The 18,545-nt window shown below is 39.8% G+C and overlaps 1 protein-coding gene across 4 annotated transcripts in view; it reads left to right on the top strand.

Annotated features, from left to right (window-relative positions):
• The window catches only part of TRPC4AP (transient receptor potential cation channel subfamily C member 4 associated protein), an 89,360-nt gene that overhangs the window by 10,592 nt on the left and 60,223 nt on the right, over positions 1–18,545 (top strand). For all 4 annotated transcript variants that reach the window (XM_514600.9, XM_063803328.1, XM_063803327.1 and 1 more), the window contains exons 2-3: positions 4,464–4,592; positions 13,255–13,371. In XM_514600.9, coding sequence (XP_514600.2) covers positions 4,464–4,592; positions 13,255–13,371 — 246 coding nt within the window. The remainder of the gene's footprint in view (positions 1–4,463; positions 4,593–13,254; positions 13,372–18,545) is intronic.

Below are 18,545 nucleotides of genomic sequence, written 5' to 3'. Positions count from 1 at the left end.
ATTAGTGAAACTGGCCTGCAGTTTTCCTTTTGACAGGTTTTGGTATCAGGGTTATAATGGTCAGTAAGCATGGCTTTAGTTGTACCTCATCAGTTTGGATGTGTAGTATTTTCATTATCTTTCAGGATATTTTCATATATCCACTTCAATTTCTTCTTTGACCCATGCATTTTTGAGAAGTATATTATTTTCCAAACATGGGGATTTTATAACTATCTTTCTGATGTGGAACATAGTCTGTATTTCAGTTCATTTAAATGTATTGACATTTGCAGTATGGCCTAGCAGCTGGTCGTTTTGCAAATGTTCTATTTGTATTTGTAAAGGACATGTAGAGTGCATTTACTAGATATACTGCTCGAGGTGTGTCCATTTTGTTTAATTGTGTTAAAATATTCTGTATTCTCACTAATTTTTGTCTGCATATATCAGTTTTTGAAAGAGATGTGTAAAATCTCCCATTATGATTATGGATTTCCTTATTTCTCCTTTTAGCCTTGTCAGTTTTTGCTTTATGTATGTTGAAGTTTTTATTAGATATTTTCAAATTTAGGATCATTAACATTATCCAGGTTGCCATTTTTATCCTTATTAAAGTGCCTATCTCTGGTAGTACTTTGTTGTTGTTGTTTTTGTTTTGTTTTGTTTTTGAGACAGAGTCTCACTCTGTCACCCAGGCTGGAGTGCAATGGTGCATTCTTGGCTCACTGCAACCTCCACCTCCTGGGTTCAAGCAATTCTCCTGCCTCAGCCTCTCGAGTAACTGGGATTACAGGCCTGTGCCACCATGCCCAGCTAATTTTGCATTTTTAGTGGAGACAGGGTTTCATCATGTTGGCCAGTCTGGTCTTGAACTCCTGACCTAAGTGATCTACCTGTCTCGGTCTCCCAGAGTGCTGGGATTAGAGGTGTGAGCCACCATGCCTGGCTTGGTAATGCTTTTTCTTTGCTCTTGCTGATTTTAATATAGTTATACTACCTTTTGGTATATGTTTACATTGCATATTATTTCCCATTCTTTTACTTTTAGCCTTTCTGTTTCTCTGGTAGGTGGCATAACAAACTTTGTTTTTATTTTATTTTATTTTATTTTATTTTCTATTTATTTTTTGAGACAGGGTTGCATTCTGTTGCCCGGGCTGGAGTATGGTACCAGATCACAGGTCACTGCAGTCTCGGCCTCCTAGCATCAAGGGATCCTCCTGCCTCAGCTACCTGAGTAACTGGGATTACAGGCACATGCTGCCATGCCTAATTTTTTTTTTTTTCCTTTGGTAGAGACAGGGTTTCACTGTGTTGCCTAGGCTGGTCTTTAACTCCTGGGCTCAAGTGATCTGTCTGTCTCTGCCTCCCAAAGTGCTGCAGTAACATGCATGAGGCCCTGTAACCGGCCCAAACTTTGTTTTTAATTGGAGCATTTTAGCATATTTAGATTTAATGTAATAACTGACATTTTGGTGTTTATACTTGCTTAATACAATATATGCTTTTTTAATGTCCTATCCTTTGTTCCCTTTTCTCTTCTTTCTTCTTTTAAATATTTCTTAAACAACTTTATTGAGGCATGATTTATATACAATAAAATTTACCCATTGTAAGTGTACAGTTCAGTGATTTTCAGCAAATTGATGAAGTTATGCAACCATCACCACAATCTGGTTTTAGAACATTGTCATCCTAAAAAGTTCACTTATGTTCATTTATTTATTTAGTTTTTATAGCAGCTTTATTGAGATGTAATTCACATATTGCACAAGTCACCCTTTTAAAGTGTACAAGTTGGTAAACTAAGGAGATAAAAGGGTAAAAAAAAAAAACAAAACTGAAGTGTACAAGTCAGTGGTTTTTACTGTATGCACAAAGTTATGCATCTATCATCACGATCAATTTTAGAACATTTTATCACCCAAAAAAGAAACCTTGTATTCAGTAGCAGTTACTCCCCAGTTTCCCCATCCCCACAGCCTTTGCCAACCAGTGATCTTTCTGTCTCTGGATATGCTTATTCTGGACATTTTAAATTAATAGAATCAGACAATATATGGCCTTTTGAGACTGGCTTCTTTTAGGTTTTTTGTTTTTTTTTTTTGTTTTTAGATGGAGTCTCGCTTTGTTTTTGTTTCTGTTTTGAGACAAGGTCTGGCTTTATCGCCCAGGCTGAAGTGCAGTGGCGCAGTCTTGGCTCACTGCAACCTCTGCCTCCTGGGCTCAAGCCATTCTCCCACCTCAGCCTCCCGAGTAGCTGGGACTACAGGCATGTGCCACTACATCTGGCTAATTTTTTTTTTTTTTTTTTGTAGAGGTGGGGTTTCGCCATGTTGCTCAGGCTGGTCTTGTACTTGTGAGCTCAAGTGATCTGTCCACCTTGGCCTCCCAAAGTGCTGGGATTACTTTGGCATCAGAGGCATGAGACACTGTGCCCAGTTAGACACTGGCTTCTTTGATTTAGCATAATGGTCTCAAGATTTATCCTTGTTGTAGTATCAGTACATCATTACTTTTTCTTGCTGAATAATATTCCATTGGATGGATATACTATATTTTATTTATTCATCAGTTGATGGACATTTGAGTTGTTTCACTCTTTGGTTATAATGATGTCTTTTTTTTCTTTTTTTTTTTTTTGTCTTGCTCTGTCACCCAGGCTGGAGTGCAGTGGTGCTGTCATAGCTCACTGCAGCCTCATTCTCCCAAGCTCAAGTGATCTTCTCACCTCATCCTTCTGAGTAGCTGAGACCAGAGGTGTGCACCACCACCCTTGGCTTATTTTTTTTTTTATTTTTAGTAGAGGCGAGTTCTCGCTATGTTGCTCAGGCTGGTCTTGAACTCCTGAGCTGAAGCAATCCTCCCGCCTTAGCCTCCCAAAGTGCTAGGCAAATATTGGGGCAAACGGTTCATAATACTCCTTTATCATCCTTCGAAGTCCATGGAGTCAGTAATAATAACTCCTCTTATGTACTGCATATTAGTAATTTGTGTTTCTGTCTTTTTTTCTTGATAAGCCTGGTTAGAGTTTATCAATCGTATTGATCTTTTTAAAGAACTAACTTTTGGTTTTGTTTTCTCTCTTGATTTTTTGTTTTCAATTTCAGTGATGTTTGCTCTCATTTTTATTTTTTTCTTCTGTTTGCTGTAGGCTTAAACTGCTCTTTCTGTAGTTTACTAAGGTAGAAGCTTAGATTATTGACTATAGATATTTATTCTTTTCTATTATATGCATTCAGTGATATACGCTTCTGGCTTATTACTGCTTTTGCTGCATCCCACAAATTTTGATAAGTTGTATTTTCATTTAGTTTAAAATATTTTAACTGTTAGAGTTGATTTGTCATTTTTTTGTCTGGCAGTTCTTTTAGGCAGTTTTTGCCTCATATTTTGACATGCTGTTGTTAGGTGCATATATGATAAGGATTGTTATGTCTTCTTGGAGAATTAACCCCTTTGTCATTATGAAATGACCCACTTTATTTCTGATAATTTTTTTATGAAGCCTGCTTTCTCTGAAATTAATATAACTACTCCATCTTTCTTTTTACGTGATTTATCTTTCTCCATCCCCTTTTTTATTTTTTGAGACAGAGTTTTGGTCTGTCGCCCAGGCTGGGGTGCCATGGTGCGATCTTGGCTCACTGCAACCTCTGCCTCCCGAGTTCAAGCGGTTCTCCTGCCTCAGCCCCCCGAGTAGCTGGGATTACAGGCACTTGCCACCACACTCAGCTAATTTTTGTATTTTTAGTAGAGATGGGGTTTTATCACGTTAGCCAGGCTGGTCTCAAACTCCTGACTTCAGGTGATCCACCTGCCTCGGCTTCCCAAAGTGTTGGGATTACAGGTGTGAGCCACCGTGCCTGGCCTTTTCCCTTACTTTTAACCTATCTATATGTATATTTAAATGAGTTTCTTGTAGACAGCATATTGTTGGATCTTGGTTTTTTAAATCCATTCTTTTAGTCTCTTTCCTTTGATTGGTAAGTTTAGACCATTCATAGATATTTACAGTGATTATTGATATAGTTGGATTAATGTATACCATGTTTGTTTTATTATACTTGTTCTTTATCTTCCCCTCTTTTTCTGCCTTTTATGGGCTTAACTGAGCAGTTTATATGGTTCCATTATTTTTCATCTCTTAGCATATCAATTATTCTTCTTGTAAAAATACTTTTAGCAGTTGCCCTAGAATTTCCAGTATATATTTACGATGAGTCTAAGTCCACTCTCAATGATATTGTGCTGTTTGTGAGTGGTACAAGAGTATTTCCAATCCCTCCTTCTTATTATAACATAGTAATAGGCTGTTGGGGAGGTTTTGAAGATTTATAGAAAGAGGCCTTTTATAGTAGTGCTTAGAGATAAATTTGTAACTGTCCTGGGTGGGTTTGGAAGTCGGCTGCTCTCCTTTGCCGTATCAGCTATTATCATCAATAATACAATAGTATGTTCTCTTTTTTTTTGACTCACAGTTCACTGAGACTTTTTTGACGGAGAGGGACAAACAATCCAAGTGGAGTGGAATTCCTCAGCTGCTCCTCAAGCTGCACACCACCAGCCACCTCCACAGTGACTTTGTTGAGTGCCAAAACATCCTCAAGGTAACTCTTAAGGACCTTGGAGGGGCGTATTCAGGGCCTCTAGGTGACACAAGATGTCTGCTGTTTTTTTTTTCCCTTCCGTTGGCTTTTAAAAATAGCCTGTTTTTACTGTGTGAGCTATAGAAAATTTGAGAAATTCAGAAAAAGTACAAAGAAGAAAATATACATCACCTATAATCCCATCATCCCAAGATAATCACCGTTAGGTTCCCTGTGTTATCCTTTTGGGCTCTATGTGTGTTTATTTTGTGGCAGTGCTTGCTTAATTTTGGGAGGTCAACACTATCCTGTGATTGGGATGACATTCTTTTTGAAAAGGGTTTAGAAGATTACATACTGCTGAAGGCTCGTGGAAGAGGCCTTATGGTTGTTGAATATTATTACTAACATAAGAAGATTGAAGGGGCCAGGTTTGATGATTAGGAAATGAGTGGAAAGAGCACGGAGACATTATGCTAGGATAATTGTTCTCAAACTGGAGTGTGTTTATGAATCACCTGAAGAGCGTGTTAAAACACAGAGTTCTGGGCCCCACCCCTGAAATTCTGATTCAGTAGGGCTGGAGTATCTAAACTTTAGCTGTAGTTTGGATCTAAATTTGAATTTAGAGCACCAGCTCTAATGCAGTTAAAACCCATGTAAGTGGGGGTCCGGTTCCAGGATGGCCAAATAGGAACAGCTCCAGTCTATGGTACCCAGCGTGAGCGATGCCTAAGACAGGTGATTTTTGCATTTCCAACTGAGGTACCGGGTTCATCTCACTGGGGCTTGTCAGACAGTGGGTGCAGTCCACGGAGTGTGAGCTGAAGCAGGGCGGGGCATTGCCTCACCTGGGAATCGCAAGGGGTGGGGGAATTCCCTTTCCTAGCCAAGGGAAGCCATGACAGACGGTACCCAGAAAATCGGGACACTCCCACCCTAATAACTGCACTTTTCCAACGGCCTTAGCAAATGGCACACCAGGAGATTATATCCTGCACCTGGCTTGGAGGGTCCCATGCCCACGGAGCTTTGCTCACTGCTAGCACAGCAGTCTGAGATCAAACTGCAAGGTGGCAGCAAAGCAGGGGGAGGGGTGTCCACAACTGCTGAGACTTGCGTAGGTAAACAAAGCGGCCAGGAAGCTCGAACTGAGTGGAGCCCACTGCAGCTCAAGGAGACCTGCCTGCTTCTGTAGACTCCACCTCTGGGAGCAGGGCATAGCTGAACAAAAGGCAGCAGAAACTTCTGCAGGTTTAAATGTCCCTGTCTGACAGCTTTGAAGAGAGTAGTGGTTCTCCCAGCACAGAGTTTGAGATCTGAGAATGGACAGACTGCCTCCTCAAGTGGGTCCCTGACCCCTGAGTAGCCTAACTGGGAGACACCTCCCAGTAGGGGCCGACTGACACCTCATACAGCCGGGTGCCCCTCTGAGATGAAGCTTCCAGAGAAAGGATCAGGCAGCAGCATTTGCCGTTCTGCAATATTTGCTGTTCTGCAGCCTCTGCTGGTGATACCCAGGCAAACAGGGTCTGGAGTGGACCTCCAGCAAACTCTGACAGACCTGCAGCTGAGGGTCCTGACTGTTAGAAGGAAAACTAACAAACAGAAAGGACATCCACACCAAAACCCCATCTGTATGTCACCATCATCAAAGACCAAAGGTAGATAAAACCACAAAGATAGGGAGAAACCAGAGCAGAAAAGCTGAAAATTCTAAAAATCAGAGCGCCTCTTCTCCTCCAAAGGAACACAGCTCCTCACCAGCAACGGAACAAAGCTGGATGGAGAATGACTTTGACGAGTTGAGAGAAGAAGGCTTCAGATGATCAGTAATAACAAACTTCTCCGAGCTAAAGGAGGATGTTTGAACCCATCATAAAGAAGCTAAAAACCTTGACAAAAGATTAGACGAATGGCTAACTAGAATAAACAGCATAGAAAAGACCTTAAATGACCTGATGGAGCTGAACACCATGACTCGAGAACTACGTGATGCATGCACAAGCTTCAGTAGCCAATTCGATCAAGTGGAAGAAAGGGTATCAGTGATTGAAGATCAAATGAATGAAATGAAGCGAGAAGAGAAGTTTAGAGAAAAAAGAATAAAAAGAAACAAACAAAGCCTCCAAGAAATATGGGACTGTGTGAAAAGACCAAATCTACGTCTGATTGGTGTACCTGAAAGTGACGGGGAGAATGGAACCAAGTTGGAAAACACTCTTCAGGATATTATCCAGGAGAACTTCCCCAATCTAGCAAGGCAGGTCAACATTGAAATTCAGGAAATACAGAGAACGCCACAAAGATACTCCTCGAGGAGAGGAACTCCAAGACACATAATTGTCAGATTCACCAAAGTTGAAATTAAGGAAAAAATATTAAGGGCAGCCAGAGAGAAAGGTCGGGTTACCCACAAAGGGAAGCCCATCAGACTAACAGCGGTTCTCTTGGCAGAAACTCTACAAGCCAGAAGAGAGTGGGGGCCAATATTCAACATTCTTAAATAAAAGAATTTTCAACCCAGAGTTTCATATCCAGCCAAACTAAGCTTCATAAGTGAAGGAGAAGTAAAATCCTTTACAGACAAGCAAATGCTGAGAGATTTTGTCACCACCAGGCCTGCCTTACAAGAGCTCCTGAAGGAAGCACTAAACATGGAAAGGAACAACTGATACCAACTACTGCAAAAACATGCCAAATTGTAAAGACCATCGATGCTAGGAAGAAACTGCATCAACTAACGAGCAAAATAACCAGCTAACATCATAATGACAGGATCAAATTCACACATAACAAAATTAACCTTAAATGTAAATGGGCTAAATGCTCCAGTTAAAAGACAGACTGGCAAATTGGATAAAGAGTCTAGACCCATCAGCGTGCTGTATTCAGGAGACCCATCTCACATGCAGAGACACACATAGGCTCAAAATAAAGGGATGGAGGAAGATCTACCAAGCAAGTGGAAAACAAAAAAAAAAAGCAGGGGTTGCAATCCTAGTCTCTGATAAAACAGACTTTAAACCAACAAAGATCAAAAGAGACAAGGCCATTACATAATGGTAAAGGGATCAATTCAACAAGAAGAGTTAACTATCCTAAATATGTATGTACCCAACACAGGAGCACCCAGATTCATAAAGCAAGTCCTACAAAGAAACTTAGACTCCCACACAATGATAATGGGAGACTTTAACACCCCACTGTCAACATTAGACAGATCAACAAGACAGAAAGTTAACAAGGATATCCAGGAATTGAACTCAGCTCTGCACCAAGCGGACCTAATAGACATCTACAGAACTCTCCACCCCAAATCAACAGAATATACATTCTTCTCAGCGCCACGTCGCACTTATTCCAAAATTGACCACATAGTTGGAAGTAAAGCACTCCTTAGTAAATGTAAAAGAACAGAAATTATAACAAACTGTCTCTCAGACCACAGTGCAATCAAACTAGAACTCAGGATTAAGAAACTCACTCAAAACCACACTCAACTACATGGAAACTGAACAACCTGCTTCTGAATGACTGCTGGGTACATAACGAAATGAAGGCAGGAATAAAGGTGTTCTTTGAAACCATTGAGAACAAAGACATAACATACCAGGATCTCTGGGACACATTTAAAGCAATGTGTAGAGGGAAATTTATAGCACTAAATGCACACAAGAGAAAGCCGGAAAGATCTAAAATTGACACCCTAACATCACAATTAAAAGAACTAGAGAAGCAAGAGCAAACACATTCAAAAGCTAGCAGAAGGCGAGAAATAACTAAGATCAGAGCAGTACTGAAGGATATAGAGACACCAAAAACCCTTCAAAAAATCAATGAATCCAGAAGCTCGTTTTTCGAAGAGATCAACAAAATTGAAAGACCGCTAGCAAGACTAATAAGAAAAGAGAGAAGAATCAAATAGATGCAATAAAAAATGATAAAGGGGATATTACCACCAATCCCACAGAAATACAAACTACCATCAGAGAATACTATAAACACCTCTACAGAAATAAACTAGAAAATCTAGAAGAAATGGATAAATTCCTGGACACATACACCCTCCCAAGACTAAACTGGGAAGAAGTTGAATGAATCCCTGAATAGACCAATAACAGGCTCTGAAGTTGAGGCAATAATTAATAGCCTACCAACCAAAAAAAGTCCAGGACCAGACGGATTCACAGCCGAATTCTACCAGAGGTACAAAGAGGAGCTGGTACCATTCCTTCTGAAGCTATTCCAATCAATAGAAAAAGAGGGAATCCTCCCTAACTCATTTTATGAGGCCAGCATCATCCTGATACCAAAGCCTGGCAGAGACATAACAAAAGAGAATTTTAGACCAATATCCCTGATGAACATCAATGCAAAAATCCTCAATAAAATACTGGCAAACCAAATCCAGCAGCACATCAAAAAGCTTATTCACCACGATCAAGTTGGCTTCATCCCTGGGATACAAGGCTGGTTCAACATATGCAAATCAATAAACGTAATCCATCATATAAACAGAACCAAAGACAAAAACCACATGATAATAGGTGCAGAAAAGGCCTTTGACAAAATTCAACAGCCCTTCATGCTAAAAACTCTCAATAAACTAGGTATTGATGGGGCGTATCTTAAAATAATAGGAGCTGTTTATGACAGAGCCACAGCCAATATCATACTGAATGGGCAAAAACTGGAAGCATTCCCTTTGAAAACTGGCACAAGACAGGGGTGCCCTCTCTCAGCACTCCTATTCAACATAGTGTTGGAAGTTTTGGCCAAGGAAGTCAGGCAGGAGAAAGAAATAAAGGGTATTCAATTAGGAAAAGAGGAAGTCAAATTGTCCCTGTTTGCAGATGACATGATTGTATATTTAGAAAACCCCATTGTCTCAGCCCAAAATCCTCTTAAACTGATGAGCAGCTTCAGCAAAGTCTCAGGATACAAAATAAATGTGCAAAAGTCACAAGCATTCCTATACACCAATAACAGTCAGCCAAATCATGAGTGAACTCCCATTCACAATTGCTACAAAGAGACTAAAATACTTAGGAATCCAACTCACAAGGGATGTGAAGGACCTCTTCAAGAAGAACTACAAACCACTGCTCAATGAAATAAAAGAGGACACAAACAAATGGAAGAACATCCCATGCTCATGGATAGGAAGAATCAATATCGTGAAAATGGCCATACTGCCCAAGGTAATTGATAGATTCAATGCCATCCCCATCAAGCTACCAATTACTTTCTTTACAGAATTGGAAAAAACTACTTTAAAGTTCATATGGAACCAAAAAAGAGCCCACATTGCCAAGACAATCCTAAGCCAAAAGAACCAAAGCTGGAGGCATCACGCTACCTGACTTCAAACTATACTACAAGGCTACTGTAACCAAAACAGCATGGTACTGTTACCAAAACAGAGATATAGACCAGTGGAACAGAACAGAGCCCTCAGAAATAATGCCGCATATCTACAACCATCCGATCTTTGACAAACCCGACAAAAGCAAGAAATGGGGAAAGGATTCCCTATTTAATAAATTGTGCTGGGAAAACTGGCTAGCCACATGTAGAAAGCTGAAACTGGATCCTTTCCTTACACTTTATACAAAAATTAATTCAAGATAGATTAAAGACTTAAATGTTAGACCTAAAACCATAAAAACCCTAGAAGAAAATCTAGGCAATACTATTCAGGCCATAGGCACGGGCAAGGACTTCATGACTAAAACACCAAAAGCAATGGCAACAAAAGCCAAAATTGGCAAATGGGATCTAATTAAACTAAAGAGCTTCTGCACAGCAAAAGAAACTACCATCAGAGTGAACAGGCAACCTACGGAATGGGAGAAAATTTTTGCAATCTACCCATCTGACAAAGGGCTAATATCCAGAATCTACAAAGAACTTAAATTTACAAGAAAAAAGCAAACAGCCCCATCAAAAACTGGGCGAAGGATATGAACAGACACTTTTCAAAAGAAGACGTTTATGCAGCCAACAGACACAGGAAAAAATGCTTATCATCATTGGCCATCAGAGAAATGCAAATCAAAACCACAATGAGATACCATCTCACACTAGTTAGAATGGCGATTATTAAAAAGTCAGGAAACAACAGGTGCTGGAGAGGATGTGGAGAAATAGGAACACTTTTACACTGTTGGTGGGACTGTAAAGTAGTTCAACCATTGTGGAAGACAGTGTGGCGATTCCTCAAGGATCTAGAACTAGAAATACCATTTGACCCAGCCATCCCATTACTGGGTATTTACCCAAAGGATTATAAATCATGCTGCTATAAAGACACATGCACGTGTATATTTATTGCAGCACTATTCACAATAGCAAAAGACTTGGAACCAACCCAAATGTCCATTTAATGGTAGGCTGGATTAAGAAAATGTGGCACATATACACCATGGAGTACTATGCAGCCATAAAAAATGATGAGTTCATGTCCTTTGTAGGGACATGGATGAATCTGGAAACCATCATTCTGAGCAAACTATCGTTAAGGACAGAAAACCAAACACCACGTGTTCTCACTCATAGGTGGGAATTGAGCAATGAGAACACTTGGACACAGGGTGGGGAACGTCACGCACCAGGGCCTGGCATGAGGTGGGGGGAGGGGGGAGGGATAGCATTAGGAGATATACCTAATATAAATGACGAGTTAATGGGTACAGCACACCAACATGGCACATGTATACATATGTAACAAACCTGCATGTTGTGCACATGTACCCTAGAACTTAAAGTACAATAAAATAAAAAACAGCAAAAATAAATAAATAAAAACCATGTAAGTTATATTGAACGTAATGAAACTGAATGACAGTGTTCTTCAGAGGTGAAGTTTTGATTACTATATCACATAGTTATTTTAAAATGTAATAGAAACTAATTGAACTTAGTCTTTACGTTTAAGAAGAGACATTTTCATATTTTTAATCTCACAGTCTGATAGAAATAATTATAGCTTCTTAAACTTGTTTAAAAATGCTTTTCAAAGAGTTGCACATTATTTGCTTCTTGCAAAATCTCAGGAGATTGAGGTGAAGTTAAAGGGGAGGGAAATTAATATTTGTATATCTTTGCTATGTGATCATCATTTCTTTATTCATTAAGTAAATACTTATTTGAAACTTACTATGTTTTAGGTTTTCTTGTAAGATTTTTTTTCCTCTTAGCTTTGTTCCATATGAACAAAGGATTCTGTGGCCGTCAGTTTGAGAACTACTACCCTATGTGTGCTGTATCAAATACTCTGTCTTGGAATCTGTGGGGAATACAAAGTTGGAATCTGTGGGGAATACAAAGTGGGATCTGTTTGTGTTGTCCTCAAGGAACATTTAGTCTAGGGAAGAAATAACATAGGTTTGGCCGGGCGCAGTGACTCACGCCTGTAATCCCAGCACTCTGGGAGGCCGAGGCGGGTGGATCACAAGGTTAGGAGATCGAGACCACGGTGAAACCCCATCTCTACTGAAAATACAAAAAATTAGCCAGGCGCAGTGGCGGGCGCCTGTAGTCCCAGCTACTCGGGAGGCTGAGGCAGGAGAATGGCGTGAACCCGGGAGGCAGAGCTTGCAGTGAGCCGAGATCGCGCCACTGCACTCCAGCCTGGGTGGCAGAGCGAGACTCCCTCTCAAAAAAAAAAAAAGAAATAACATAGGTTTGTAAATAGGTGCAAAGTAAAAGTGCTAATGTTACAAATGAGTTGTAGATTGTTTTGGGGGTCTGAAGAGCATGCTTCTGGTTGGGGGAAATCAAGAAGACTTCCTGCAGGAGATTATATTTGAGCAGTGACTTGGTTATTGCTACAGAACTAGTCACCCCGAAACCTAGCAGCCGGAAGTAACAAGAATCATTTATCTGTGAACAATTCTTGGTTGATTGAGTGGCTCCTCTGCTTCATGTGCTGTTGGGTAGGGTGGTACTGAGATATCTGGAATGTCCAAAATGGTCTCTCTCACATCCCTGGCAGGTTGGTGCTGGCTGTCAGCTGGAGGTCAACTAAGGATGTTGCTCTTGGCCTCATTTCTTCTCCTCATGGCCTCCCCATTGGCTGTGTTCTCACAGCATGATGTTTGGGTTCCAGGATGGCAAGAGCGAAGTCTGTCAGGCTTTTTATTTTTTTTTAATGACAGAGTCTCCCTCTGTTGCCGAGGCTGGAGTGCAGTGGCTCTATGTTGGCTCACTGCAACGTCTGCCTTCCTGGCTCAAGTGCTGCTTGTACTTCAAATTCCTGAGTAGCTGGGATTACAGGTGTGTAACACCACATCCGGCTAATTTTTGTACTTTTAGTAGAGATGGGGTTTTGCCATGTTGGCCAGGCTGGTCTCAAACTCCTGGCCTCAAGTAATCCGCCCACCTTAGCCTCCCAAAGTGCTGGGATTACAGGTGTGAGCCTGGCTTTCTTAAGGCTTATGCTGGAAGTGGCCTAGTGTCACTTCTACCACATGCTGTTAGTTGAGGTGTGTCATACCAGCCCAGATTTAGTGTGAAAAGGGGCTTTACAGGGGCCTGAATACTAGGAAGTGTGGTTCACTGGGGACTGTCTTTGTATTCATGGGAACTCCAGTTGGGACTAAAGCTCAAACTGATGCTTTAGTGTCTGGTCTGTGTTGGTTACTAAAACAATGTATGTACTTTTTTTTAAAAAAACTAGGAAATTTCTCCTCTTCTCTCCATGGAGGCTATGGCATTTGTTACTGAAGAGAGGAAACTTACCCAAGAAACCACTTATCCAAATACTTATATTTTTGACTTGTTTGGAGGTGTTGATGTAAGTAGCTATTTATTATTACTACTGCTGTTACTACTGCTTAATGGTTTGGGAATTTAACTTTTGAAATGGGAGATAGGAAAGATTTCAGAATTTATAACATTTCAGATTTTAACTTTTAGAAGCTTAGCGGCATTTACATGTTGAAGCAGCATAGTTTTTACTTCAGAAGAATTCATTTATTTAAATTGGTGTATACCTTTTTAAAAAAATACAAAGTGAAAAGTATATCTCTAAATTTCCCAGTGTCCCCTCCTCAGAACCAGTTGTGATTACTAGTTTCTTGTGTGTCCTGCTTAAGATGTTTTGTTGTTTGTTTTGTGTGTGTGTGTGTGTGTGTGTGTAAATATTCCCCACCACCTCCACCTTAGTTTATTTTCTTCCCACATAGAGTGATATACCATATACACGGCTACACTATTCTGTACCTTCTTTCTTCTTCTTTTTTTTTTTTTTTAATTAAAACAATTTTAGGCCGGGCGCAGTGGCTCACGCCTGTAATCCCAGCACTTTGGGAGGCCAAGGCAGGTGGATCATGAGGTCAGGAGTTCGAGACCAACCTGTCCAAGATGGTGAAACCCTGTCTCTACTAAAAATACCAAAATTAGATGGGCATGGTGGCAGGCGCTTGTAATCCCAGCTACTCGGGAGGCTGAGGCAGGAGAATTGCTTGAAGCCGGGAGGCAGAGGTTACCGTGAGTCAAGATCATACCACTGCACTCTAGCCTGGGTGATGAGCTCTCAAAAAAAAATTAAATGGTTAGTGTTTCCTGGTGTGATTGTGCCATAATTTATTTACCCAGGCCCCAGTTGACTGGCATTTATAATTTTTCCACACCATTTCTCTTACAGACAAAGTTGCAGTAAAGATCTTTTACATATTTTTGTATACATGTGAGTATATACCTTTGGAACGAGAACGTATGTTTTTTATTGTTTATAAATCTGAAGTTTACCTACCTAAGAAGTTTTGTCAGTTTATATCCCCAGGAACAAAGTATGAGCGTCTGTTTACCCATACCATCACCAACATACTGTGTTTATGTGTGTATTTTTATAGACTTTGTTACTGAAGTATAACCTTCATACAGAAAAGTACACCAATAATTACCACAAAATACATTCACTTTTGCACTACCACCCAAATTAGGAAATAGAACATTACCAGTACCCAGAAGCCCCCTTCCACAAACAGTGTATTTTAAGTATTTACTAAGCAGTTATGAGAAAAATGATATTTTTCCATAGTTTTTTTTAATCAGCTTTATTAAGATATGGTTCACATACCATACATTTCATCCATTTGAAGTACACAATTCAGTGGTTCTTAGTATATTTGCAGATATGTGCAACCATCACCACAGTCAACTTTAGAGCATTTTCATCACCTCAAAAAAGAAACTCCATGTGTTTTATCTAGCACTCCCCTACCTCTACCACCTCCTCCCCCTCTCCCCACACTAGTATACTTTTTGTCTCTATAGATTTCTCTGTCGTGGACGTTTTGTATAAATTCAGTTATATAATATGTGGTCTTTTGTGACTGGCTTCTTTTCACTTAGCGTAATGATTTCTAGGTTCATCTGTGTTGTAGCATGTATCAACACTCATTTTTATGGTCAAGTGATGTTTCACAGTGTGGATATGCCACATTTTTTATTTGTTGAGAGGCATTTGGATTGCCTCCGTCTTTTTGCTATTATGAATAACAGTGCTGTAAACATTCTTGCACAGGTTCTTTGTGGACATGTTTTCATTTCTCTCAGGCATATACATACCTAGGAATAGAGTTGCTGGGTCATATGGGGTAACTCTATGTTTAATTGTTTGAGGAACTGCCAGAATGTTTTCCAAGAGGCCCTACCATTTTACATTGCCACCAGCAGTGTATAAGGGTTTCAGTTTTTCTGTATCCTTGCCAACACTTGTTATTATCTGTCATTTTGAAAGTGTTTTAAAATTTAAAAAAAAAGTACTGAGATGGCATTTTGCTTTGTTGCCCAGACTGGTCTCAAACTCCTGGACTCAAACAGTCCCCCAGCCTTGGCCTTCCAAAGTGCTGGGATTACAAGCATGAGCCCCCGCTCCAGCCCTGTAATGATTACAGCCATTCTAGTGAGTGTGAAGAGACATCTCATTGTGGTCTTGATTTGCATTTCTCTGATTGCCAATGATGACCATCTTATTCTTGAGTTTGTCATTTGTATATCTTCCTTGGAGAAATGTCTGTCTCTCCTTTTTCAATTTCTTAGTTGAGATATATCTCTTTTGAATATTGTGTTGTAAGAGTTCTTTATAAATTCTCTGCATAGTTTTTAAAATTCATTCTTCTATGACTGAGATTGGATATTTTCTCTTGTGTTTATAAGTAGTTCCTTTTCTGCCAGTTTTCTGTTTTGCACCTTTTTCGATTTGATTATTTGTCCTTTTTCTTATTGATTTGTAAGTGCTTTTGATTTTTTAAAGGCCTTTGTCATTTGTGTTTTTTTACTATTTTGAGAATTAAATTTTGATGTTATTTTAAAATTAGAAATGTTTAATTTTTAGATTGTCAGATTGATCAATGTTTTACTGTAATGGCTTCAGAGTTTTGGTTCATGCCTTTCCCACTGTTGGATTTAAACCATGCCTATTTCCTTCTAATATTTTACAGTTTTTATTGTGTATGTTTAAATTTTTGCATCATTTGAAGTTTATTTTGGTGTAATGACTGAGGGGTTAGGATCTGACTTTTCTCCCCTAGATATCTGCCCTTAACCCCATTACCTGAAGTGAACATGAGGGAGAGGGCATTTCTGGGTATTATGGTTAGTCTTTATCTTGATCTATGTGGCGATTGTACAGGAATGGTGTTCAGTGTGTAAAACTACATGTGCAATTTATACTCATGGCCAGGTACAGTGACTCATGCCTGTAATCCCAGCACTTTAGGAGGCCGAAGCAGGTGGATTGCATGAGTTGAGGAGTTAGAGACCAGCCTGGGCAACATGGCAAAACCCCATCACTACTAAAAATGCAAAAAATTAGCCGATTGTGGTAGCACATGGCCTGCAGTCCCAGTTGCTTGATGGGGGCTGGGTGGGAGGATTGGTTGAGTCCGGGAGGTTGAGGCTACAGTGAGCCGAGATCGCACCATGAACTGCAGCCTGGGTGACAGAGCAAGACCCCATCTCAAAAAAAAAAAATTGTACTCTTTATGCGGTATCACATTATACTTCAATTATTAAAGTTTCTTTTTGTTTAAAGCTACCATTTTCCAGTAAAGTAAAGATTGAGTGTGACATCTGCATGCATGGCATCAGCCACAGCCTTTCTTCTTTAACTGCTGCTCCGCATTCCCTCTCCACAGCAGTGTCGGTGGTCCTAGGGCATTTACTTACTTGGCTAGCTCAAGAGACCCTTTACTTTTGAATTGTTTCATCAAGAAATCTACTTAGTAAGAACTGATGTATTTATGGGAGGAAAAATAATAATGTAGGTCTCTAGCCTGTGTCTATTTGTAGTGGAAATGTGGCTCTCTGGTAGGAGCCTATCCCATCTTCGGACATCTTTGGATCAACTGTTCTTGATTTTGTGGGGGTTTTTCTTTCCTGCTTTGAGTTAGGGCAGCTTCTCTAGGAATCTCAGTCATTTTATAAACATGGGCTCCTGCTTAAGTAATTATGCACCTCACTGACCTTCAGTTTGGGTGCATTTGTTAGTGAACTCTCTTGCTGTCCTGCTGCTGGTAGTATTTTCCAAACAGCTTGTTATTTCTTCCTCTGCTAATAACTAGCAAGAACCCAAAGTAAGCCTCTCTTGGTCATGCTGCCCAAAGCTCAGTGGGATCACTCCTTGTCAGCCTGACCCTATCCATAACATGACTGTCAAAAGTGTGTCTTAGAGTTTACAAAGCAGATGTGAAGTATGTAACTAAGTGGAGTGAAGCAGACCCAGAGCAAGCTCATCTGCATAAATTAAATGAGTATGGGGAATGTTTTGGGCTAGAGAGTGTGTGCCTGCTTTTATGGAGGAAATGACTCTTCCTCTCCCATTGACTGTTTCCCTGAGAGGTTATGGGAAATCTAGATTTGTAGGTAAAAATCTTCCAGCTTTTCAGTAATTGTGGGCCAGGTGTAAGCCATTGCTTGGCATTCAGGAACTTTTATTCACTGACATAGTCTATCTTCCATTTGAAGTTAATTTATTTTAAATACATTCTATGCACTTGAGCATCTTACATCTTACTTGGATGAATGTGATCTCTTTTGAGAAGAATTGGTGTAGTATATACTTCAGAGCTTTAAACATTACTACTTATTTTGCCCTGTTTTTTCCATTTCTGTGACTCTGATGAAGACGTAAGTCAAAATGAGATAAAGCTTGTATATATCAAGACCGTTAGGTGTAACATTATTTGTAATGACTATCTACCAGGAGAAGATAATGGTTATTCTATCTATTTTGTTGAATTTTATGAAGTTGTTAATATAATGTTAAAGTTATAGTAATATGGGAAAATTCATGATGAAAACAGGCTATAAAATGGTTATATACTGTATAATAATTACTTCACCTTTTCTAGAGGATGACCTTAGGTCTCTATTATACAAAGCAAAGCAGGCATATGTTCAGGGCAGTTTTCATTGTTGCCTCAAGTCATGAGACTTCTTTCTTTTCCCTCCTGCAAGTGCAGTTAACAATAAATACAGATGTGCAGAAAGCTGAGCCCAGTGCTTCTCTAGAATTGACAATCTGTGGTGTAGTAGTTTAGGATTTTTATTTTTAATCTGCTGCTTCAAGCTAAAATAACACATCTCTCTTAATTCAGGATGTTGAATTATAGTGTCACATTCATGCCACGAGCAATCTCATGGCATGTGAATTACTTTCTAAAGATTTGTTGCTGGTTTGAGATGAGCAGAGGCTTTCTCAGACCCTCAAGCTGAACTGTCTAGTCTCAAAGATTTGCCTGCTGGCTTTTTAATTTAAAAAATGCTATGGAATCTTCCTTCTTCATTTGGCTTGAGGTGTCTTGGACATGCTGCCTAAGTATTGGCCTATAGCTAGAAGGGGCTAAGGAAGAATTTTTCTTTTTGTTCTGGGGTAGCTCCTAGCTTGATTTAAACAATAATAAAAAATGAATACGTATATAGGGAATGTCTTTAAACATATGGGCTTAGTCATATTCTCAG

This window comes from Pan troglodytes, chromosome 21 (genome assembly GCF_028858775.2).
Source record: "Pan troglodytes isolate AG18354 chromosome 21, NHGRI_mPanTro3-v2.0_pri, whole genome shotgun sequence".
Classification (NCBI taxonomy): Eukaryota; Metazoa; Chordata; class Mammalia; order Primates; family Hominidae; genus Pan; species Pan troglodytes.
The sequence above is the reverse complement of the archived record's forward strand: the minus strand, read 5'-3'. Positions and strand labels throughout refer to the sequence as shown.